Here is a 25,436-nt window from a genome sequence, read left to right on the forward strand (position 1 = left end):
TCTATCTTTCCCCCTTTGTGACACGCATGCGGACGCGGCATGACGCTAAACTAAACCACACACAAGTTCCTGGACTTATTCGCTGGAGGCTTGCAGGTGTATGTTGTGTCTGTACTCGCCTCCGATGGCTGGAGGAGAGTACCCGATGTAAGAATGTTCCACAGCGCGTGTGAGAGTGCGATCACGTCAGCGTGAGCATAGGCATACTGTCTGTGTGAGCGTGCACCGCATGTGACTGAAGAGGCAGAGAGAGCTGCAGACATTGAGCTGGAGGGCCTCAACAGGTAAACAAGGTCCCAGAGAAACAATGACTCAATCTGGACTGAAGGGTCACAAACAGCCGCTGGGTTACACACACAATGAGTACCTTACGCCAATAACTCCACCGCTGTAAACAAGCAGATGAAACAGTTCAGTCAAAGTGTTTCTATGAACTACAGGAGAGGTCTTTGTGTCAGCGTTTAGCTTCCTTTCCCTCCTGCACAAGCTTTTTTTCTGGCTGTGTGAATGCGCCAACGCAGCATGTAGGCGTCAGTGTGTTTACTTATGTAAATGCTACTGTGAGAATGTGACATCTTTTTACATCGCTGGATATTCTAAAGGTGCAAAATATACAGAAACTATAATAAATAGATGAATTGACATGATTTGTGGGTGCACACGTGCCACATGAATCCAAAACATTGTCCAGCTCTGGTTTATCAAGTTATGCTCCTTCTGGTTATTATGTCAGAGTCTGTTCATTCAAATCACTTACTCTCTACACACACACACACACACACACACACACACAAAGAAAATCAGTGTTTTTTGCTTTGCAGACTTCCGTCATCTCACAATGTCCGACCCCATCCCAAAACACTGGAGGTGAAATTCATTCAGTTTGTGATGCTCAAAGCATCAAACAATGATATTGTCCCTGTTACTCTGGATAATCCACCAACCCTACTATCAACAATTGTCATAGGAACTATTTTTTCAGTGGTAAGTAGTACCAATAAACACTGTTTACAAAGAGCGCTGTGGATTTTCTTGAGTAATGGGAACACAAATTGTGGATATAGATGTTGCTCTTGCATTTCTTTTCAAATATTGTCTGTTTTTATTGTTATTTTTGGGACATTTTATGCTTTTATTTGACGGCATGACAGGAAAAGAGGGAGCGAGAGAGATGCCTCACAGGTCCCTGGCTTCCAAAGCGGGATGTTGGTGGTCTCGCCGTCTTCACCCCCAAAACCAAAGGGGAGCCCTGCATTTCTCACTAATAATAATAATAACCTACCCTTCTAATAAAATATGAAGTACATATTCAGGTGTAATACAAATGATTGTAAGTGCATACATAAAGAACTGTATATCGAAGCTACTGCAAAAAACACATTTTGACACCATATGTGTGAGTCTTTTAAAAAGGATCTGTGGCACCACTACATATACTATATTTAATACATCCACTAGATGAAATATATGTATTGCTGTGGAGTTTTTATTTAATACAAGTGGGGCTTAATTCTAGCAGGATTTAATCATAATAATGGCAGTCAAAGAGAACCTTTTGTTCCTCTGCTAAACCCCCCCCACACACACACACTCACACACTCACACACAGACACTCAGTCCTGGGGAAATCACAGAGATAGACGTACACACACATCTTTGTTAACGTCACGTTGCCTGGCAACATCCCAGCATGCTTGGCTGTGACAAGCTGAGGTCTCAGCCCTGAAGCGCAATGCATCATGGGGGACTGTGTGTGCCGCGTCTTACATCACCCACAATCCCCCATGCTGATGAAGCCACAGTCAAGACGGTGAGAGTGATTGTTGAAGCTGATCCCGGGGCAGTTTTATAACATGTGAGGTTAGGAAAGAGGGCGGGGTGGCGGATTTATCCTCCTCCAAACACAGCTGCAATCATGTCCATCTTAGCTGCATTTGGTGCATCTTTTGATATGTAATAAATAGTCACTTTAAGACTTGATATACAGTAGATTTTGCAGTGCACGTCTGGGGCGTTCATTTTTCGCCCTCCCCGCTCCTCCCTGATCAGACCCCTGACCGCTTTTCAGGAGGTGAGGCTCATTACGCTCATGTGAGAGTGTGGAATTAAACCTCCTCCTCCGAAACTCATTACTGTGAGCTAGATTTCACCGGCTGCAGATAGGCAATGCGGTGGTGCTGCTTTTAAAGCCAGAGCCAGATAATTAGAAACTTTAGAAGCACATTTCCCATGGCTATAGCCAGAGTGAACAACTAATTCTATTTGAACTAATTACCTTCCATAGCGCTTCGTTCGGGCTATGTAATACGCCCGAGGATTTCATCACAAAGCAGTGCCGGGGATGTATTTTTGTGCGTGCTACTGACTGCACGTCATTATGCGTCGGCATTACTCTCTATGCGCAGCCCGTCTTCACATAGGCTCCGCCCCCTCCCTCCCAAATGTGGGGTTTTTCAAACTGCAAAAAAAACGGAGCAACAATAATGTTGTGGGAGCGCGTTGACATCATCAAGATGCGTCAAATGAGGTTTAGACCTGCAGCTTGGGTAATGAAGTCTCCCTGTTAGGACTGCAGAGCACCATGTCACCAGAGAGAGGAAAAACATGATGGAGTAAATTAGTTGTTGAGCAATTAATGCTATTTTTATTACATTTATTGAGGGTGGGAATAATAAGCTCTGGCTTCAACCTACCCCTTTTCAGCCATTACTCATTCTGGTATTGTAGATTTTTAAGCTGTTCATTTGACTATTTATTTAAGATCAATTCAAGTATATATTTAACTATATACAATCATCATTATTATTATTATTATTATTATTCGTAGTAGTATTGTTATTAGTATAAACACACATAGCCTGCCCACACAACCCACACAAAAATGAATACATTAATAAAATGTCACAAAGCTCCTCCAAAGCAACAAAAGACTATTATTATTATTATACAACTGCTGCATAATGTTGTATTCCCTATTATGAGTAAACTAATCTTCATTTGTAGAATCAGTGTAGCATTCCTTTTATTCTCTGTCTCTGTATACCTAATTGTTCATGTCTTCTCTATCTCCACATGGGGGTTTCTTTAAAATACAAAATATAAATCTTCACTGTATATGTGAAAATTGTAGGTGAAGGTCTATCTGAGTATAAATGTACGGACCAATTTTCTCTGCGACTGCATGTATACGCACATAGTTTAAGGAAGCTTGCTTGCCCCAATAAGATGTGTCCAAGTCCAGATCAACAGACCAGACTGACTAAATATAGCAGTCAGTGACAGCAGGGGACACCCCTCCCCCTCCCCTCCCCTCCCCCCCCCAACACACAACACACAGAAGAAGTTTGCTTTTGCCAGAAATTTGGGACACCCATAACACGATCCACGCAAACACATATATTTAGCACATACAGAGTAATGCACATACATACTATCTCTGTATTTCTCCTTCCAACACACACCCACCCACACACACACACCCACCAAATGAGATTCACTTAAGACTCAATAAAGCCGACAGAAGCACTATTGTCTCCATCGCAGGGCCATAGCAGACAGACTGTGACGTGGGTCGGCTGTGCTGCATCTATGTTTACTACACAGAGAGCATTCCACCACTCACACAAACACACAATTAAAGAGACGTTACACACACACACACAACAATACAGAAGCTTATAGAAATACATAATCGAGCATAGAGGCGCTCCATCAAACAAGCATGAAGAATGACCATGCTTACACACACAAACCACACGCACACAGCGTCAAGCCCATCTTGCTCCAGTGGGAGTCTAATGGGGAGCTGAATGATGAACGGGAGTGACACCACCACATGCCAGGGTGTGAAGTGTTCTGCCTGGTATTTTAGGCTGCTTCTCAAATTGAACATGCCAAGCCTTCGGGGGGGAAACCCGATGGAGAATGTTCACCGTGCCCCACATCCAGTAAGACGGCTTATAATACCAGCTACAGTATCTGGATCGGCAATGCAGATCTGAACAAATGTAGCCTTTTGGTTTGTTGACATACCTGCTGTTGAGGGTACTGCATCCCGCCCATGCCCATTTGGCCCCTCCCCTGCATGCTCATTGGATATCTGTGTGGAGGGGGTGATGTGTATGGCTGGCTAGCAGGGTAAGGCCCGCCCCCTGGCTGCTGTGGAGCGGAGTAAGGATTGTTGGCCATGCTGTAGAGCTGCGAGCGCTTCATAGCCATGAAGTCCATGGAGGACACCTGCAGAGGGGAACAGGAGGGACTCATGTTACGTCATCAGCATTTCTTTCTTGGCTAATATCTCACATTCATTCATGACGGTGCATTGTGATTGGCTGAGAGTCACTAAAAATGAATTCACCCAGCACATGCCAAGTTGGATGGAGGTCCACTTAGTGCACACACTCCAAACCACAGCCACCATCGATTTATCTTGTAATTGCACAGCAAGTGGAAGCCTTAAATTAATGCCTACAGGTCATAAATGAACTACAACTGGAATTAAGTAAGCAACGATGCTTATTGCGTCGCTATCGAGAGCAAACTTTGCTGGAGGAGGGCCAACATATAATGCTTTAATTAAAACCTAAAGCTTGTCTCTTTGTTTTAATGTCTGAAAGGGTTTTGAAACTGTTGTAAATGTTGTTTAAAGTGATGGGAAGCAATAGCAATAAAACCTCTATGGCCTAGTTCCCACAACCACAGCCCAGCAGTGCCAGTAATCGCCGTACAGCGCTCCCTCACTTACTAGCTTGTTTTCATGTTGTTGCGGACTGAACAAAAAAAACAATTGGCAGAAACACTGATAACTACATTTGAGTTTATGCTCTTCTGAATTCAAATAAAAAGAACTGGTGAGGGCTGTGAGTCTGGCAGGGATTTCAAACATTGCATTACAATTGTATCGAGGCACATCAAGTTTGTAAGTTTGAATCCCAGGAGGGAATCCGGGGCAGCGAAGCAGTCAAAGCAGCAGCTCTCCGAAGCTACACCTTGGGAGCGAGCCTCTTAAACACACAAAACAAAATCAAAGAGTAGAAAGAGAGGGTGTCAAGGGCAATTTATTCCGTTGTAAGTATTTCAGAGCCTTTTTAGAGGTTGTATGGGGTCTCAGTGAGCCATTGGAAAACTCCGGTACAGTGCGTCAGGCTAATGCTAATCCGTCACCCGTAGCGCCGTGTTTGTCTGTCTGCTGGGCAGATAATGTGGACTTCTTCTATCTTCCCTCTCTCCTCTCATGCCTTCTCCCTTTTGTCTCCGCCGTGCAGGATCATGTGTGATTTATGACATTTTGTTCCTACTGTTTCTTACACACACACACACTTTCACTTCTCCTCTCTCATCTCCAAATAACTCCCTCCTCCTCCTCCTCGTCCTCCTCCCCATCCACCACCTCCCTCCTCAGTTCCCTCTCCTCTTCCCAACTCAATATCACCTCGTCTAGTGTGGAGGAGAAATTGCTGTTGCCTCATATTGCCAGGCTAATATCAAGAAGACATGTCAGGGGATGGCAGCACTTTATTCAGCAGGTTACGTGCAGACGGTTACGGCGCTCTAGCTTTAAAGTGGTTTTGTCTACTGAGGCATGTGCGTGGAGTACATTGGACTATTTCACAGAGTGCAGAGGAGAAAGAGAAAGAGTGTGTTATAGTGGGGAGAGAGATGGAGGAAGGAAAGCCAGGGAGAGAGAGAGAGAGAGAGAGAGAGAGAGAGGAACGAGTACTATGCGCTGTCTGAAAGTTATTTCACAGCATGGAGGTATGTGGGTGTGTGAGAGAGGAGAAGGGGTTACCCTGCAAAGGTCTGCATCACAAGGGAAAAATAATGTTACTGCATGTTTGTAGTCCATATACTCTTTACTTTGCCCTCCTCCATGTGTGAAACTACTAATAAGTAAAGCTTTCCCTACGTTGTCGAAGAAAAAGTCACAGAGTGCACCAGTGGTACTGATCTAAAATGAAAAGAACTGACATCTCCTCTGACAAAATGATTGCCAGCACTAGAGTGAAGCACATTAGGAAATAATTAGAGTTATGAGCCATTGTGCTGTGAAACACGTTTAAAAATGTTTTTGAGAGGGAAATCATTTTGTATTTTTTTGAAATACTGATGGCTGAACTTCAAGTTCAAGAAGCGAAATGTGTTCCTTATTGGATTTTTTTTCATCCGAGAAAACGATCCTGAATCATCAGATTATTTGTCCTGGCTCCTTATCGCTCAGTTAGACGACGAAGAGCCTGACTGAGCAGGAACGAGAGCGATCTAATAACTTCATTCAGACTGCAACTGAAATAGATTCGGTCCTTTAGTGCATCTGAGCTGAGTATTATACTTAAACCAACTGAATATCAAATGAGAGATTTGTTTAAGAATATCTGACTCTGGTCATACGCTTCTAATGGAGCAATAATGGAGTTTTCTCCAGAGCGGAGGGCAACGCATGACCTGTTAAATGCTTGTACACTCAGAACACGCCACAAGCCAGACACACACACACGCTCACACACACGCTCACACACACGCTCACACACACGCTCACACACAGGTCCACTAAGCAATATCTGCAGCGGAAGGGCGACGCTCTCGCAGTATTTGAAAATCCAGGGCACTGTGCCACCCCATGATATGGGACGCACACCCCCTCCCCAGCTCCATCCAGTTCCCCAATCCATCTCAAGAGGTCCTCCGTTTGCCAAAAATGCTGAACGCAACACAAGTAAATCACACACGGCTGCCAAGTGTCAACACACGCGTACAAAGAAAAAACATAACTGCTGCCCTTTAGAAAGGCACTGGTCACAGAAAACAACTTCAGAGTTTTGGGAGAGGAGAAGTGGACGCTCGATTAAATACACACACACACACACACACACACACACACACACACACACACACACATGCACAGAAAGGTGTATTAGCAGAATCCTGCTCTGGCTCTCACTGTTGATCTCTCTCATCCCTCACCCACTCTTGTGGGACATTATTAAATAAAAAGCCACAATAAAATGATAGAGAGCTATCTCATACATTGGTCCATCTTCCACACAAGGCATTATCCACACCTGTCCACTGAAGCAAAAAACATGAGTATTCTCCGCCTCCCCAAGTGGAGCCTCATATCTCCTCTCATGACAAGTTCCACTAAATGAGATTTCAGCCCACTGCAGCCTTCTCCGAGAGATATGCCCACTATTTCCCTCACACCACCAGGCATAAGAAAAAAAAAAGACAACAATTCTTGACAAATTGAAAGAATTTTTTTTTTCTACCCTCAGAGAAATGGCTGTACTTAGGAAAAAAAAATTATGAATATGACACGTAGTGAATCGTGTTTGCGCCAGAAGGGACAGCAGATAAAAAACTAGAGGGAATACACAGAAATTGTTTTTTTTATTTTTCTTCAAATGTGTTTTTCACTTTTGTTCATCTGGGTATGCCATTCAATGGAGGAGGGGGAGGAGGCATGGGAGACAATAGTAATTCAACTGCTAAATTTAAAATTCAATTTATAAACTCCTCTCCAGCGCTCTGACTTTGGTGAGCTTCTTTTTTTTTTTTTTTTTTTGCAAAACAAAGCCATTAAAACAGAACATGGGTGAAATTACTGTGGGGTGAAACCTGCTAAATTGCTTTTCTGAGCTCAATCGACAACATTTTTATGTTGCAAAAAATGATTGTATTTCTTCTCGCTTTAATGTGCTAAGTTGTTAATCAGAAAGAGACAAAATGCTCGACACAAAAGGCTTGGATATGTGGATTATGAGACGCACACTGGGATCAAACAAACATAAAACAATATTGGTAAATGGTTATTATTCAAATTGCATTTTGAATGCGGGAATTCTTTTTAGAAATCTTCTGATTTATCAGCCGTGGTGAATGAACATGTTCAAATAGGGCTGACACACACACACACACACACACACACACACACACACACACACACACACACACACACACACACACACACACACACTGTGTCCCTGTGGCTATTGCTGCCCTTGTCCTTCACACCAGATGACCAAATCATCACCTGTCTGCATCAGCCCTTCATTTCAGTTATTTACAACACACAGAGGAAACCGTGGCAGAGACCGTATCCCCCACTTAGCAGGTGTAGCAACAATACAGTGAGATCAGTGTTGCAACATACCAGCCTTCAGTATTTCCACTAAAATCCAGTTTTTTTTTCCCCCCCCACAGCATTTTAGTGGTGCTCTTCATACAACCAACACTGCAATACGAAAACTACAAGCTGCTATATTGAGCGGCGGCCACTTATAGTTTACTTATAGAAATAGTTTGAACCTTGGAAGAGCAGTTCAGTGAACTATTATGATGCGTTAAATCACCCGGTGGTTTAATGCTGTCTAGAACAACAGATTTCTCCTGTTGGATAGGCAACAGTTCCTAAAAAAAGACACGTCAGGCCCGAGCAGCTAAGGTGAGTATTGGGGCTCTAAAGCTCCTCGTAGCTGCTTGGACTCCAGAGTCTTTAGTCTGATGTACTGTGCAAAAATAGCATAGAATTATATCGCTCACCTATTATATTATAAAAAACCTATTTGGCACTGGCGCAAATTAGTGCCATGTGAAAATGGTTCTGAATATAACCATAGAGAAATCCAACAAACCTGATTGTGTATGAAAATTAGCCCCGAGATGCCTTTTTGGTATTGATTATCTTCTATTTTTCTTGGAGGGACTAATGCGGAATGTCGGCTTTTCTACCTGTGTAATGAAACCCTTTTCGCCCCTGTGTGTATTTGTGAGGAAAAACAAATAAGGATAATTATTGTCAGCGGATCCTCTTTATGCTCTGTGCCGTCGGTCCCTGGAGAATCAACATGCTGCAGCCAGAGCTGGGTGGTCTGCTGGGACAATCAGCCTCGTCTTTTATGTGTTTTATTTATACCACGCAGGCAGAGCACTCTCCAATTCCTATTACACTACGGGGCCCTGGCGATGCCTCGGCCTCCTGAACAAAAGCTCCGGGCTCGAAAACCCCTCTGCATTCTGGGCCTTACTGTCGCGAGCAGAGGAAGAATAGAAAGGGTGGAAAGAGAAAAGATGGGAGAGGCGGAGAGAGGGGGAGAGAGAAAGAGGAGAAGAGAGGCTGCAGCAGTGGGCGAGTACAGATCGAGTTCCATATTAATGTGTGCAAATTCCCCCGCTCCTGCTGACTAAGATTAGAAAAATTAATTTCATGGATGCAGAGACAATACTGATGTCATCAAGCGGAGAGCAGAGGAGCAGCGCGCTGTTAACTCCTCCCTCCCCGGCCTCCGTGAGGAATAGATCACTCTTTAGTATCGGTCCATCACTTCATTTCACTGCCAGGATTCAAGCAAGTTAACTCAATACTAAATGCTGACAACACACAGCACTTAGCCTTGACAGATCTTTCCTATCAAGTTACCCCCATCCTGAAAAACAGAACTCATTGTGCAAGTGTGTAGTGGAGCCGAGCTGCGCGCACAGGCATCGCTAAGACGACCAAATTCAGTGAATTATGTCTTGAAACACAATCTCATCCAGCATCTCAGCACGCACGCCTTGTTAGGAAAAAAGTCTGGTAATGAATGACAGCGTGAGGAGGAGCGCTGGTCCGCTGGGAGCTGGACGGAGCCAAATTGCCTTTCCTCGGCCCCACTATGCCTGGATGGCACAGGCAGCTAGGCATGAAGGCTGGCTAGCGAAGAGATGCAGGAAATTATCAGAGGAGAGGTGGAGGGAGTGACGGCCGTAAAGGAGACGGGGGGGGAAACGTATGCGTGAGCGCTGTATGTTTGGCAATGATGATGTGCGTTGAGAACGAAAGGCAGATAAGAGGCTGTTATGCGGCTTTTGTGTCTGGCGAAATGCACATAATTGCTCACTCTCCTGCGTCCCCCTCGGAGCCCGTTGATCGGTGTGCCCTCTGCGTTTGACACCAATATTTACACCACACACACACACACACACACACAGGAAACACAACCACACACACCTCCTTCCAACCCCCCTTCTGCGTGCATGAGGAAAAGTTCCCGAGCGTTCGGTTCGTCACGGCTGGCACAAAGACGTCATTAAGTGAGGTGGAGGAGGGGGGATGGAGGAGGAGGAGGGTGCAGGCGAAGGAGAGAGGCTGCTTCATCTGTCTCAAGTGAGATTGGGGTCGCGGGGTCGACGGAGCCCTTTTCCTTCGCCCAGACTGAGAGCTAGAGAAGCGGCAGGGACGAGAGTAGAGAAGAGAAAAAAAAAGGGAAAACCTCAATGACAGAACGAGATGCGGCCGACATGCCTGCGACACGCCATTAGAGAATGATAACAAACAAAACGCAAGCCTCTACATACAGTAGAGGAAACACGTGTGGAGGAACACAGACCTCCAATTTCCCAGTCAAATCTCGTGCCAGGAAGCAGATTTCCACTATATAACAAAGATAAACCTGCACAGGTTCTAGTTAGAGAAAAAGCTTTGTCCAAGCGACATATTGTAGAGTTTTTCAAGTCTGGTCATGGAAGAAAAATTCTTCATTCTTCCTCTTCTAACGCATTCATATTTTGTGTCATGTGCTGAGCATGTGTTTTTAAATCATCTGAGAAACTTTGCTACAAATCAGCAGTGTTCCCCCTTGAAAAAAGTTTCTTTCTGGGTAGAAAATCACTTGAAAAGCCTCTAGGTAAGATTGCATGGCAGTACAACTACTGCTTTGAAACCAATGCAAATTAAACGCTGCTCGCCTCGTTTCATAGAATCGGCTTCTGACGTGGTGAGCCTTGCAACACACGCTACCAGTCTTTCTTTTTGTCTGCCTGCGGTGACCCTGGGACAGTGGAGGGCCACTGAAACACCCCATTTCATCTAAGCGCCGTGGTGGAACGAGAGGAATGCTCTCCTCTCTAACTTCCCCAGACCGCAGAACCCCACGGAGAGATGCTGTTACACAACCAAATGAAGGATGTGGGGGGGGGGGGGGGGGGGGGCAGGAAAAACAACAATAACTCCATCTGCCCCAAAGAGAGGGAACAGGCCATTTGAGTAAATGTGCTGCCCTTTTGCTTCCCACGTCTCCCGGTGCCGAGCCGAAATGCTGCTATTAAATATGCAGGCTAGATTCCCCCCCCACCCCACCCTTATTCAAGGAAATCACCACCTTTGCTAATGGAATGGTATTGGAGAGGAACTGTGTTTCTACAGCTTGGATAATTATGAACGAGGTCCCGTATCGCCGAGTGTGTTTATGAATTAGCAATGGTTATTCATGATATTGTGCTCAGAGTAGGGTGAAAATACATAAGTGAATACTAAGCGAGCAGACCAACAGAAACGATGCTAAAGGGTCCTGAGGGGGCTTTCTCTGCCATCCATTAGTCTTCCCTGTAAGGCAAAGCTTAACGAGCTCCTCAGGCTGGGAGGCTGGCCATTGAGAGAGAGGGAGCAGAGTAAATTATGAATGTGAAAGCTTCAACTAAAGCAAGCCCCCCCGTTCTTGTTATGTATCTCTTTTCTTCCATGACTTTGTTCGGCGATCCTGAAACACAGGTGTAGAATTCCAGTTTTTTTTAAAAACATATTTTAATCTAGAAATTAATAAATAGGAAAAATTCTGTTTCTATAAAAAGCAAGTTGTCAAACTAGGTCACACCCGTGGTGCAGTTAAAGAGGCTCCCCACCAAAAACAAGGATTTACATTCAGGCTGTTTGCTTTGGAGCACTGCCCAGTCCTCCAGGGTGAAGCCATCCGTGTTCCACCTGCGGGTGATCCATCACTTAAAAACAAAAACACAAATAACAAACAGATATCCTGACCTTCCTTCCTCAGGCGGATATTAGATACTCATTAAAAGTCACCTGAAACAATTTGAACCAAATTGATTTCATTATCGGACTCGGCACGACGCGCCAGGCCCCGACGTCTGATAGCTCAGCGGGAAATTTACAAAGTTAATTAGAAAAAAAATTGATTTTCATATTATTATTTTTTTTTTTTCTCCCTCCGCTTTACTTTATTTCACTTTACCCTCGTAAAGTGACACGGAGAGGGGTTGTTGATGCGCGGGGGCGGTGAGGGTTCAGAGTGAATGGGAACACAGCAGGTAAGTGGAACCAGAAAATGTATTCCAGTTTTCAGTGGTAATAGAACAGTGTGTGTGTGTGTGTGTGTGTGTGTTTTGACAGATTGTATAATAGCATGTTAAGGTAGTGATTGCTCCTAACCCCTACGCACCAATATCTCTTCACCTCTTGCAAACACACACTCCACCACCACACACCTCAATATAGCAGTCACAGCAGCAGCAGACGTGGCCTTCATTTTCTCATGTAATGAATGTGAGCCTCCACTCTTACACCCCGCTGTGAAGGCTACACTAGAAATGGGCTCCTTGACCTGGGTGAGGGGCCCTGGAAATAGGCTCCCCCCCCTCCCCTCTCCGCAGCCCTTTCAGGTCACCCTTTGGGAGGCCCCGGGCCCTGTGAGCCCAGGCCAGGCCTCCCATCTCCAGGGCCCTGGGAATCAATCACCGAAGCTGGCTGGGAACATGAGGTGGGGGAGCTGGGTCGATCAATGAGAGAGCCTGTGGGAGCCGGACTGCACATACACACTTCTGACTCACACTTAACTCCACCATTCCCTCCCATTATTGCTATGCCCCAGGGCAGCTATGTTTACGGTGGACTGGATGTGCCAGCCCATATAAACAACATATGACTGAGAAAGTCAAGTGACATCTGCTATTAAAGGGCCTTAATTAGACATGATCACGCTGATACCTCCTGTTTTCTATCGATTTTTTTAATCAGCCTCATATATTTTCACTAAATGAGAAAATAAAATCTAACTATAGCTACATCTGTTACCAAATTCAGCATTTAGTAACAATGCAACCACACACTGTAAGGTAATCGGAGCAGACTTGTAGACATGTATAGCCTGAATAAGAACCCTGATCATGAGTTGTTTTACACAGCGAACTTTGACCGACCTTTTATGTTGAGGTTTTTTATTAAAGGCCAGACATATTAAAGGGACGCACATATTTCCCGGGAGAGGCCACAGATCCTTTTTCTGCAACACACACCATTTCACCATGTGGTTATTTACTGTATGCATTCAACTCCACGGCAATGTTCATGTGAACCACACTGTGTATCCGAGTTCATCGGATTTTGAAAACAACAAGTGCGTTAACTATGCTTGCGGTTATGAACTTGTTTCCTCATATTAAGCCACTGTAAATGCACAGCGGAGTCTATGAATGTCTGCCAGTATCAGGAAAACATGTGTATGAGTATTTTGTGTGTGTGAGAGTGTGATCAGTGCGCACCATCTGTGTCCAGATGTTGCGTAGAAAGCAGGCGGCGTGGACAGCCAGACAGTTGGCAGGCCTTCTGACAGGCCTGTGTTCCTTATTGATAGAGGGATCACAGACACAGAAGAGTCAGCCATGCTCAGCTGGACCACAATATTGTCCGCTCTGCTGTTATTCATCCCAGTCAGCCAGGAGAAAATGGGATGTTCTGAGCCAAGTTTATAGCTGTCAGATCTGGACCAAATATGAGTTGAAAATTTCAAACATTTGGAAAACAGCATGAGGATCGTTTGATTTTTCATACAGATGCCGCCAGATTCTTGTGCCAGAGCTGAAGAATTCCATTGTTTTTCATTTCTGACAAGGATGTTAATACAGATGAGAATAAAGCTAATGCAGTGCATTGGGGTGGACAGCAGCCGGGGCCAACATGTTGGCAGAGCGGCTTGGCTGGTTTGTGTGTGCTGGTGGAGGTGAGAGACAGTGTAGCATGACAGGAAAATACAAAAGCTATTTTTTCTGACTGCAACTCCCAACGATACTTAATCCAGGAATCTCCGACTGAGCGAATACTGGATAGCTGAAGCAGTTATCATATACGCACATGAATTTCCAAATTAAGCAAATTCCCCTGTTAAAAAAAACAGGTGTTCATAATATAGATGTTTCTCTATATTCATGCTGCCAAGATTTCCAAAGATCATTAATATCCTTGCCACTCGTATCTCACCAAGTCTCCACAGGGCTTCTTCACACTGAGCTGAGCAGAGGAGAGACAGGTGAGGAGGAGAGACAGGTGAGGAGGAGAGACAGGGGAGGAGGAGAGACAGGTGAGGAGGAGAGACAGGTGAGGAGGAGAGACAGGGGAGGAGGAGAGACAGGTGAGGAGGAGAGACAGGTGAGGAGGAGAGACAGGGGAGGAGGAGAGACAGGTGAGGAGGAGAGACAGGTGAGGAGGAGAGACGTCGTCTCAGGCGGCAACCTCCGGCTCTGCCGAGCGAAGCCAATAAGTAGAATAAAACTTTCATTATCTCTACAGTCCAGCAGTATTATGACTCCTCCGGTTGCAAAAATAAGTCTGATCGTATTGAAGTCTTTGAGAAAATGACTTGACTTCTCTCTCAGGAAACATAGTAAACATGAGTTTATGGTCTCAATCGCTAGTTTCAAATATTCTTCAATACAGCGTGATGTTCATTGAGTAAATCATGGTCCATTTAGAGGCAAATAGACCATAAAGCAGAGTTTGCATTAGGGTGGGCTTACTGTGGTTGGCAGTACGGCGTCTCTACATCACTCCTCCAAATAAGGTCACGCCCGTTCAAAGCCAAGATGGCGACGGCCATAAGTCAAGATAGCAACTGCCAAATCGCCTAACTCAAGGCTTAACTACGTATGTTATATGCAGTCTATGGTTGTACCGGTTACACGCTACGTGTTTGGTGTTTTCTGCATTCTGAGACTATTTTGGTTAAAACAGACTGGTGAGGCTGTTTTGCCCTCATTGTTAGCGCTGGAAGTGATACAATGTAGCCCTACTGCGTTATACTGCCCCGGACTCCGTTTAATAAAATTGCTTTTTAAATGCTACACTGCTTGTCTGCAACCGGTAATATAACCAGCCAATTGGCAATCGGCAATTTGGCCTTGTGTGCTCTGATTAAGTTGTCCCGCACGTAACACACCAGACATAATGTTGGTTTCATGGCGTTTGCTCCTTGTGTTCTTCACCAGTGTTATGGAGGAAGGAAATAACGGGAGGAACAGGCGGCGAACCAGCAAGAGATGTATTCTTTTTTTTTTTATTTTGTGCAATGGATCTGATTTATGAGGATTTCAAAAAGTCACTGATAAATATTTGGAGAAGTAACTGATAAAAAAAGTAAAGAAAATACATTAAATAAAAAAGTGTTACATTTGAGAATAGAGCACTGCAATTACAATGACAGTAAACGCTAAATGTATTTTAAAGTAAGGCCTAAACAATCCTGCACATTATTATTATTGCGTTTTTTCTACTTTTGAGCTTTTACAAAGGCATCTGTTGACTGCCTAGTTTCCATTATTGTCTCCCTGACCTTGCACCATGTGCCATCTTTCTTCCCCGGCTCCTGCCAGAGTTATGGAGCGGGCCGACGTTTATGGAGGGCAGACCCTTTTCCCGGAGCTTTGATCCAGAAAGTTCTATTGCTTATAGTTTTGCAGGGGTCATTCAGGAGGAGCTATGTGGGCAGCAGTGTGTGTAAGTGAAAGCACATTGAGCTGCTCATTTCAAGCAGAGCCTCAGTGTGGAGGCTAGTGCAAAAGGGCCTTGGAGGACTTGAGGGGTAATAAGGTGCATGTTGGGCATGTGTATGTGTCTGTAAAGGCTATGCTTTACCTACTTGTGGGAATGTGGGGAAGGAACAGATACACAGCACTAATCCATGAGGGAAAAAAAAAGAAATCACAAATAAAAAATGAAAGCAAGTACCAGAAAATAGTGAATTGGAGGCCAACCCAAAATCTCATATCACAGCTTTCCTATCTGTCATCTCCCTTTCATCAAACCCCTCCATCCCCTATACAAATTATTCATGCCAGTAGCTAAATGTATTCATACCATTCTGTTTACTTTATTACTCCACTTTTATTCTGCTCTTTTCCCCACATTTGTTTACAAGAATAAAAGCCTACTCTGACAGAATTATCCTTCTGCACAACAAAAATAAATCACAGCGCTTGCACACACATCATTCACATTCAAAGAGCACAGCTAAATTATAGATGGCCCCTTTCTCCCCAAATATGCATTTCATTAGCATTTCCTTTGCCTGTTGTCTTTTTTCTTCTTCTGCCTGCGCGCACGACCCACTGTGTGTGTGTGTGTGTGTGTGTGTGTGTGTGACTGGAAAATGGGAACAGACTTGCAGCAAAGCAGGACGTGTCCCCTTTCCCAAGCCTAATTTAGGATTCAATTACAATACTCTTTAAAAGCGTCGACTTCGCAATTAATTATTTCAAGATTAGCCTGACAGTAATGGGCCTCCCACCGACGCCAGCCAGCACAAGACTGGCCGCCTGCACCCCAGGACCACTCTGTCTCTCTACATATATCTATACACCTTTCTTCTTTTCCCCCTTTCTTCTCTACCTCCCCCCCCTTCACACTCTTCTCTCCATCTTCCCCTCCTGAGGAAAAGAGAGAAGACATAAATCTTCATAATCCTCACCTCTGTCCTTTCTTTTTCTAGCTCCCTTCATTGCTGTGTTACACTTTCTTTTCTTGTTGTTATTGCTTCTTTTTTCCCCCTTTGTTAATTTGCGTCGTGCTCTGATCTCCTCGCAATTGATATTGCTTCAGTACGGCGGGCTGCTTTTTTTTTTGTTTACGAGTCACAAGGCCCTTTTGCTTCACGTCCTCCCCTAGTCCCCAGGAAATGCTGACGGATGAGCCCCGCGACAAAGCGCACGCGCACATTAACACTCGCACCGGTACACATTTTCGCATACACAAACGTCTGTCACCGCTGGTGCCCGGCGTGAGCGAACAAACACGCCGCCTTCCTCCGCCTGCTTTGATTGGAGCCAAGCGAAGCATTTTCCTCCCACCCTTCACCACTAGCACCCCCTCCACCCAACCCTGATTTTTTTTCTTTTTTTCTTTCCTCGTTTCGGAAATGAATGTCATCATCCATCCCCGTTCTCCCTCCCGCCGCAACCTCCCCCTTGTCACCCCCCCGGGCAAACCTCAGCCTCAGCCCCCGATTCTGTTTATTTAAATATTTGATATGCAAGCAGTCATAAAATAAATGTCAGAAGAGGGAGAGGGGAATGGATACGCGGGGTGTGGGGAGAGAGGCCATTATGGGTAATGGTTTCTGATGTACGTTGCGGCCCTCACAGTAGACCCCCCCACCCCCACCCTTTAACCCCACCATACAGACAAATCTGCACAAGACGGAGCCGAGAGACGCCGGAGCAACAGGGGACTTCATGTGCAGTCTGAATATGTTTGCGTGCCACGAAGGCAGAGATGCAACAGCTACAGCTACACACACACACACACACACAGTTACTCACTTGTTCGACTAGCGATATGGAAAATAGGCCCTCCCATGCACAATTGACTTCTAATACATTGTATACTCCTCAAACCATCCATTTACCAGGAATTGCAATTTCAGAGGCCCTGAAAGCAGCACTTTGCAGGCACTTTGCAAAATACCTTAAAAAATCTCCAGCCTCGACAAATGCTCTCTCTCTCACTAACTGCCAATTCTGGCATGTCTGTTAAAGTGACAACACAGCCTTGTTCCCTGGTATATTGAACATCGCTTTATTGACTTGCCAGGATTACCATGTTGGACACAAGACCCAGCGCTGCATACTGTTTGGACACCCCACCGCCGATACCATCACACACACACACACACACACACACACACATCTCTCTGAGTGCATGCTCATGTGTGAGTCTACCAGCTAGTGGCACCCAAAGGATTACACGGCTGTGACAATTTCAGACTAAGAACTGATAATAAAAAATACAAAAAACGAGAGGTAGGCGGGTTGAATAAATCAAGCACAGCCGCTGAGAAAGAGAACGAGAGACAAAGGGAGAGTAAGAGAGTCTCTCGGTGAACAACCTTGAATTTCTCCTTGATGCTGAGATGCTAAAATACTGCAGATCAGCACAAAAAAAAAATCCCCAATTAAGAACAAAAATCAGCACAAAATGTTCATTAGCGCTGATGGTATATTGGCTTGGCCTTTAATTCTCAGACCTTTGCCTAACAAGCTCCCCGGCCGCACCAAAGGGCTGCGGGAAGGAGGGGAGGTCGGGGGGGGGGGGGGTAGTGACATCACATCAGAGGTCAAAAGTCAAAGAGAGGTGTTGCCGTCTGTTGACCTCCGTCACCTCGAAATGCTCAAACAGGCAGAATCCCCTTATGATTTCCCCATCTGTCGGCACGCAGAAGTGTCTACACACCTACAGATTTGCCTTACACACACACACACACACACACACCCTTCGATTAACCACAGCACTCATATTCACACAAGCCCATTCCCATCACACTGGTTATACACACACACACACACACACACTTATTAAGCCTCGCATGATTACATTTGTTTACACACATCTATACTCAACCCCACACACATACTCACATACAATAAACACAAATAAACACCTTTCAATCGATTCACACACACACACACACACACACGCACCTATAATCACCTTCACCTTTCCTAAGACACAGTTTTTCCACATATACCGAGACCTCCTCTGCCCCCTCCAGTCTGGGTCAGGGTGCCCTCCAGAGCGCCTCGCCCTCTCCGCTGTTAATTACCACTAATTGTCCCTGCTCGTTTTTTACCCCCGCTATAATGGAACCATTCATCTTTACTACTTAATGAGTAGGCGCTGTAGTCACCAGGCAAGGTCACCCACGACTAGCATCCGAAAGACTGAGACTTGGAAACAACTGTGATGAAGTAGTGCTTTCTGCTTGAAAATGGGAAATTGCTGAGGTTTCCGCACATGACTCTGCTGTATAACGTAGCGAATGCATACAAAAAAAAGTGGGAGCTGTGGGAGTCAACAGCGTCCAAACGCAAACCACAACACATACAAGGAATTTCCAAAGACAGACTAATTAAAACAGCCGTTATGCGAGTGAAAACAATGGATCCCTCAAAACCACGCTGAAATCGCAGACGCGCACAGTCCAACCGAGCCGTAAATAGAAAAATGTGTTCTTCAAAATGCAGTAAGAGCCTCTTCTTCTTCTTCTCCGGCTTTTGCACACATAATTATCAAAACAACCATTGCGACTGTCAGCGCAGACTCCAGCCCCAGCGGGTGAGAGGGCAACATGATAGTCGCCTCAACTACCATAACAACATCTAATTAACACGGAATTGCTTTAAATATTAGTCCAATTGCTGCTTTGTAATCATTTCTGTGTTGAGTCCTGGAATAAGGCAGTTTACTGCTGACACAAATGGGCCTCATTGCTGAGGAAAACAACACATATAAGTACACTTAGCGCAGAAAAGTGTATATTGTGACGATAAAAGGCCCAAATCAAGTCTCTTTATCCACAACACACTTGTTGACACATGCACCCAGAGGAAAGCAGGTCAGACAAGACAACACCGCCTTCACATTGTGTGACTGTGTGAGCAATGTAAGCTGGCAGCCGTTTCCCAGTGTCGAGCAGAGGAATGTTTCAGGTTCAAGCATCATAATTTGTCCCGGCGCGTCATGCCAAAATCTGACAACCGGTTATTTTCCTTGGAAAAAGTCTATCCGGGCGGAGGAGTGCCATTGCGCTGTCGACCCCGCCATTCGGTCTCATGCCGGAGCCGCCATGTGCTCCTCCTGCCGCGCTGTGGCCATGTTTGTTAATGGGACAGTTGTCTATGGATTATGTTAATGTGGTATTCCACACTCCCCTCTGGCATGTGTCTGACATTACAGTAACCTTTGCATGTTTAGCCAACAGTAGCTATGGATGTTCATTGAGTAGGGATACCCCCCCCCCTCCCCCCTCACACACACACACACACACACACACACACACACACACACACACAGTTGCACAGGGAGATTAACGGCAAACATCTGCTCTTGCCAACCGTATTGATATCCTTTGGAGAAATAAACACTTAAAAAAAATAAGACATTTAAACTTCAAAATAAAGTTCACTTGTGTTGTCAATATCGAATCCAGTCCATCCGGTTTGTGTCAGAGGAGTGTCTGGAATGTGGAACACAAGTCTGGTCGTATCAGAGAGGTGTGTAATGGGAGGAATACCAAGGCTACATATATGTACTCCACACACACTGCAACACGTTATAACCACATTTCTAACATAGCCTCTTCTCCCACTCGCAATATGTACAATGATTAATATCCATGTGTGTGTATGTGTGTGTCCACTGTGTGTGTATGCTCTGAGGTGGATGTTGTGTGAGGTTGGCTCCTAAATTGCTGAGATAAAATTGATCCAAACCAGGTAGCGTTCAGCCAGGAGTGACCACAAGTGTCCAGTTGTGACCACTGTCTATAAATCAGCAATACATCCTCACACCAGCTCTGCTCATAAACACATACACACACACACACACACACACACAGTAAGCTGTAATGGACAATCTTGGTAAGAAAGGAAAAAAGATGAAGGGACCGCGTTGTGGCTGGGAAAATACATGGTTGACCAGTGAACACAGAAATCAGAGAGAGAGATGCACACATAAGTATATGTTTGAGTGTGTGTGCGTGACAGTGCAAAAAAAAAAGAAGAAGAAAAGAAAGTGGAAGTCAAAGAGAAACGACCCAAAGAAACAGACAAAACCCATCAACAGAAACTCGGTGCGTCGTCCGTGTCCCATCGTTTTTCTATTTTTGCCTCTCTGTGCATCACAGACGGCAGACAGCGCCTTGCTGCCGCTGTTTGGTTGCATTCTTTTTTTTTCTCCTTCTTTTAGCTGAGCAAATGGTCCCACTGTGCCAGCGCTGATTAGAATGAACTCAAACCAAACAGCAGGACGTGTGACGAGAGTCTACAGTCTAGAAACAGAGAGGCTCTGATGTGTACAGTGACAGATGATGATGATGATGATGATGATGATGATGATTTTCTCACAGGCTGGTAAGAGGAGGAGAGGATGGTTCACACACAGTATATGGATTGCACACAAACATGTCAACATATAAAATGTGCTCATTTTCAATGAAAAGTAATGTGCACCAAAAATCTTCTACATTCTTCTGAATAAAAAAAAAACTCCCACGATAACAAATGGATCCTCCTCTCTTTTCGTTTTGTCCCAGCTGAACTATCAGACCTATCAGACCATTAGTTTTATTGGATAAAAGGTCCTAAAAATGTCTAGCTAACTATTTGAATTTGCATTAATTGCTGCAATCACAAAATGACTCTTTTCTAGAGGGACTGACCCACATGTTTCCCATTTCCTCTTCTGTTGGCCAAAGAGGGGAGAACGGCGGCGCTTCAGTAGTAACCTACAGATCTGTTCAGTATAGTGTATAAATATTCGATAGGATGTGCTGGCTGTCTAAATACCTCTGAACTGACTGCTGTTCCCTTGGGACACGAGGCACACAAAGAGGAGAGAGAAAACACAGGAAGAACAAAAAGAGATGGCTACAAACTGATTAGCATTGAGCGCCATCTGTTTAGTAAGTATATACGTAGTTAAGTGTCATACATTTACAATGCAAAATACACAGGAACATAACCCCAGAGAGAGAAAGAAAGAAAGAAAGAGAAACAGAAAGAAAGAAAGAGCTCAGAGTCCTTCCTTTCAGGAGCTCCACGTGGCTAATTAGCATATGTGAAGGTCAGGGTGGGTGGGGGTGTTGGTGTGTGGGTTTGGGGTGCCACTACAGCACCCGCTGCCAGAGAGCTGGCGCTTTGCCACACACACACACACACACACACACACACACACACACACACACACACACACACAGACTATAAGGGAAGAAACCCAATATATTTGTGTGTGTGAGGCCAACAAATCGTAAATACCTCTTTTTCATCGCAGCATTCACCAGGCTGGATGGAGCAGGGTGTGTTTTAGAGGGAGAGGATTTTGACCACGCTGACATTGACCAGAGTTCAGACCCTGAATCTCTCTCTTTCTCTGTGAACTCAGCCAAGCCCATTCTTCAGAAGTCAGCAGCCCTCCGTGTGACTCCCTTCTAACATCGGCCACATTTCTACATCCCCGGCCTTCCTGTACTCTCTCTCTCTCTGTTTACAAAGAGAAGAAAGCACCGAAGTATCAACACAAGGAGAATTCTTTTCTTCTTTTCTTTTTATGAAGAAATAACTGATATTTATCAACAGGAATGCATCGGTTGGAAAAATCATTACAAAAGCAATTTCTTTTGCAGCCAGAAAATGTCATAATTGTGGCCATGCGGTAGTCATGTGATGATTATACAACTGACAAGCTTTTCTTTGTTTCAGTGTTCAGGCTGAGGAGCAGGCACTACAGAACAATAACAAATACTATTACATTGTTGAAGACTTCACTTTGGCAGGTGGCTGCAACTGTGTGGGAAATGAAGTATTTATTCACTTCCACTCCACTGACAGACGATAGAAAGAGAAGGAAACAGTCATTTGAAATGTGACTGCTGGGACAATTCTAAAGTTTTTCTTTGCAATTGATGGACTCATAGCTGTAAGAGCCATTAGGCTATTTGAGATACCTGTTCGGCAATGTATCTAACCCCGTGCCAGACCTGTGATAAATCCTACAAGTCCCACAATGCCGAAGGACGCCTTTATAGAAAACCACCACTCAAATTAAAATGACTGTCAAATCAAATCCAAAAAGCCTTGGACTACTTCATTCACCCGTAAAAGTCAAATTCTCCCATATGCACAATTAACTTTATTTAGCAAAATTGCTTTGGTTTAGATTTTCCAGCTCCCTCCTGACACCAACAGTTCAGATAAGGCAGCGCCGAGAAACAGCTGACACCAAATCATCGCCCGCTCGCAGTAATTAAATCCTTCCTTCAGGCCATTTACACATCAACCTTTAACTCCAGGGGACGTCAGGAGTGCAAAGTCGGACCAGAAAAAAAAAAGCTAGAATTGTTTTATTAAGCCAGCTAATAATACATGAGCTTACGTCCAGTGATTGAACTGGACAGCCTGCTTTTTAAATTCATATTATTTCTAAAAATCTGAATTAATTGGCGTTATGCGGGCGATAACCCCCGACCTGCCAATTACCTAAGCAGGCTCTGTGTTTCATCCCAGGAAGATGAAAAACGCTGCACGGGGCTGTTATCGGACGCAACAGAGCAAATTACAATTTCACTCTAGTGTTGCTAATCAGCACTGCGCTGGCTAGCCAAGACAGAGATGTAAACAAACCAACATAAACAAACGACTGATGGGAAGGATCACCGAGCCAGAGATGGAGGGAGGGAGAGAGAGAGAGAGAGAGAGAGACATTGTGAGAGAGAGAGAGAGAGAGAGAGAGAGAGAGAGAGAGAGACATTGTCAGAGGGGCGGGGTTGAAGTTGGACTGCTTAGTGGTGACGAAGGGGCATTAGCCTTCTCCTGCTGCACACACACACACACACACACACACACACAAACACAGAAAATCTCAACACATCCCACAGAAAAAAATTAAGCACCGACACGTACGCGCACACACACACACACACACACACACACACACACACACACACACACACACACACACACACACACACATGCATGCACACCTGCATGTGCATTTCCTGACCAGACCCCATAGGCTGTCTGTCCGATGCAGAACATGTACCATAAATTAAATTCCAGCAGCCACAGTCAGGCCCATCACTATGCACAAGGCTCCCTGAGATAGCCGCATAATACAATGTGACATTGATGCATTGCTCCTATTATAAAGTCTTTGTTCGTATCACACTAATAATTCATAAGAGAGAAATGTAAACAGTATGCACTGGAGAGCACTGCGAGCAGGAATCATTTCAAGGTAAGCACATTACTAAGGATGGGAGTGAGTCTCGTCTTTGATATGTATAACTACTGGGCTTTGATTGCAATTCTTAAAAACAAACAAAGGCAAAACACTGAGCATAATAGTGATACATTTATGGAAACTGTAAATATCCATTCATTTTTGTTTTTATAGGTCAGATTTTAAATGAGTCGCTGCTGCAATAATCTAAGCAACAACACTATTTCCAACTTGCTAGGCCCTCGTTATTATCTGCTAATTACTTGTATTGTTCTGTGTGTGTGTACTGATTAGTGGATAACAGACACATCCTTGTTACACATATAAGTTGAGACAGAATTGTCTGTTTCAGTCATTAGGATTACACATATGCTGTTACATTATAGAAATATGCTGGGCATAAGCGAGGAGCACCACACAATGAGCAGCCTGGGTTTAAAGCAGCTGATATGTGAGACACATACAGGCAGAAGGTCACAAACTGAACACCGAACATCATCCTGATATTGCTCAATCAAGTAGGCCACAGTCGTTTAAAAAAACTAGGACGATGTCATTTTGACGAGAGAGCAGCTTCAACACACACCTCTAAATAACACATCTCCTGATGTGTGTGTGCGCACACATCACAACACAACACAGTGGTAGGGCTCTGTCTTCATTTCGGTGAGTGGCCAGACAAGTGAGTGTGAGAGGGGGGTGGTGGGGGGGGAGACAGCGGTGTAAATGAGGTGCACTTGTTTCGCTCACAGCTTGCTCCTGAAGTGAGGCAGTGGGGAGGGAAATTGAATTTGAAAGAGGGGAAACTGTGCCAACAGGTGACAGAGGTGTGCTCCGACCAAAAGCACTCTGAAGTGAAGCGCAGTCATATCACGGGGCCAATTTGGAGGCAGTATTATGCACTACACAGCTCGCCTTTCTCACTAAGCCTGTCAGTGCACAGGAGAGCAGTGCTGCCGTTCCAAATATGAATTAAACATAGGGCGTTTGTAGCATGAATATACTGCTGCTGAAATGTTGGTAGAGTCAAAAAAAATACAGAGTCCCACATGCACTTACTCCTGAAGTGGGAAACTGAAAAAACTAAAAACATTTGCAGTATATAATGTCAAATGTAAGGTTTTTTTTTTTTAGGGGGCTGATTTGTTGGATTTATTAGCACAAACAAACTGAATACGAATAAGGTAGTATAGAATATGCCTCTTGTATATATATATATATATATATATATATATATATATATAAATATATATATATATATATATATATATGTGTGTGTGTATAAATGTATATATATACATTTATTCACACATGTATACATATACACATATATAAACACACAAACATATATACAAACACAGACATACACACACACACACACACACATATACTGTATATATATACATACATATATGTTCTGAATGTCCAATCTGCACATATTGAGCATGAATGTGTGTATTAAGGAGTGATATATATTTCTGTAGGTTTCTAGTGACCATTTTATTAGTGCATAATTTGATACAATCAATACCGCAGCAAACCCTCCCACGCTACGACATTTACTTAATTTCCCCAGCAGCCAACCTGCATTGCCTTTGATTGAAACAATGTAGGCTAATGAACTGCT

General features: G+C 44.4%; 1 protein-coding gene across 1 annotated transcript in view; it reads right to left on the bottom strand.

The window, feature by feature from the left end:
* Nucleotides 1-25,436, bottom strand: part of arid1b (AT-rich interactive domain 1B) — a gene marked incomplete at both ends in the record, with an annotated part of 155,745 nt that overhangs the window by 127,273 nt on the left and 3,036 nt on the right. The window contains one exon of the mRNA XM_079216991.1: nt 4,033-4,236. Coding sequence (XP_079073117.1) covers nt 4,033-4,236 — 204 coding nt within the window. The remainder of the gene's footprint in view (nt 1-4,032; nt 4,237-25,436) is intronic.

This window comes from Taurulus bubalis (assembly GCF_910589615.1).
Source record: "Taurulus bubalis genome assembly, chromosome: 4".
NCBI classification, from domain to species: Eukaryota; Metazoa; Chordata; class Actinopteri; order Perciformes; family Cottidae; genus Taurulus; species Taurulus bubalis.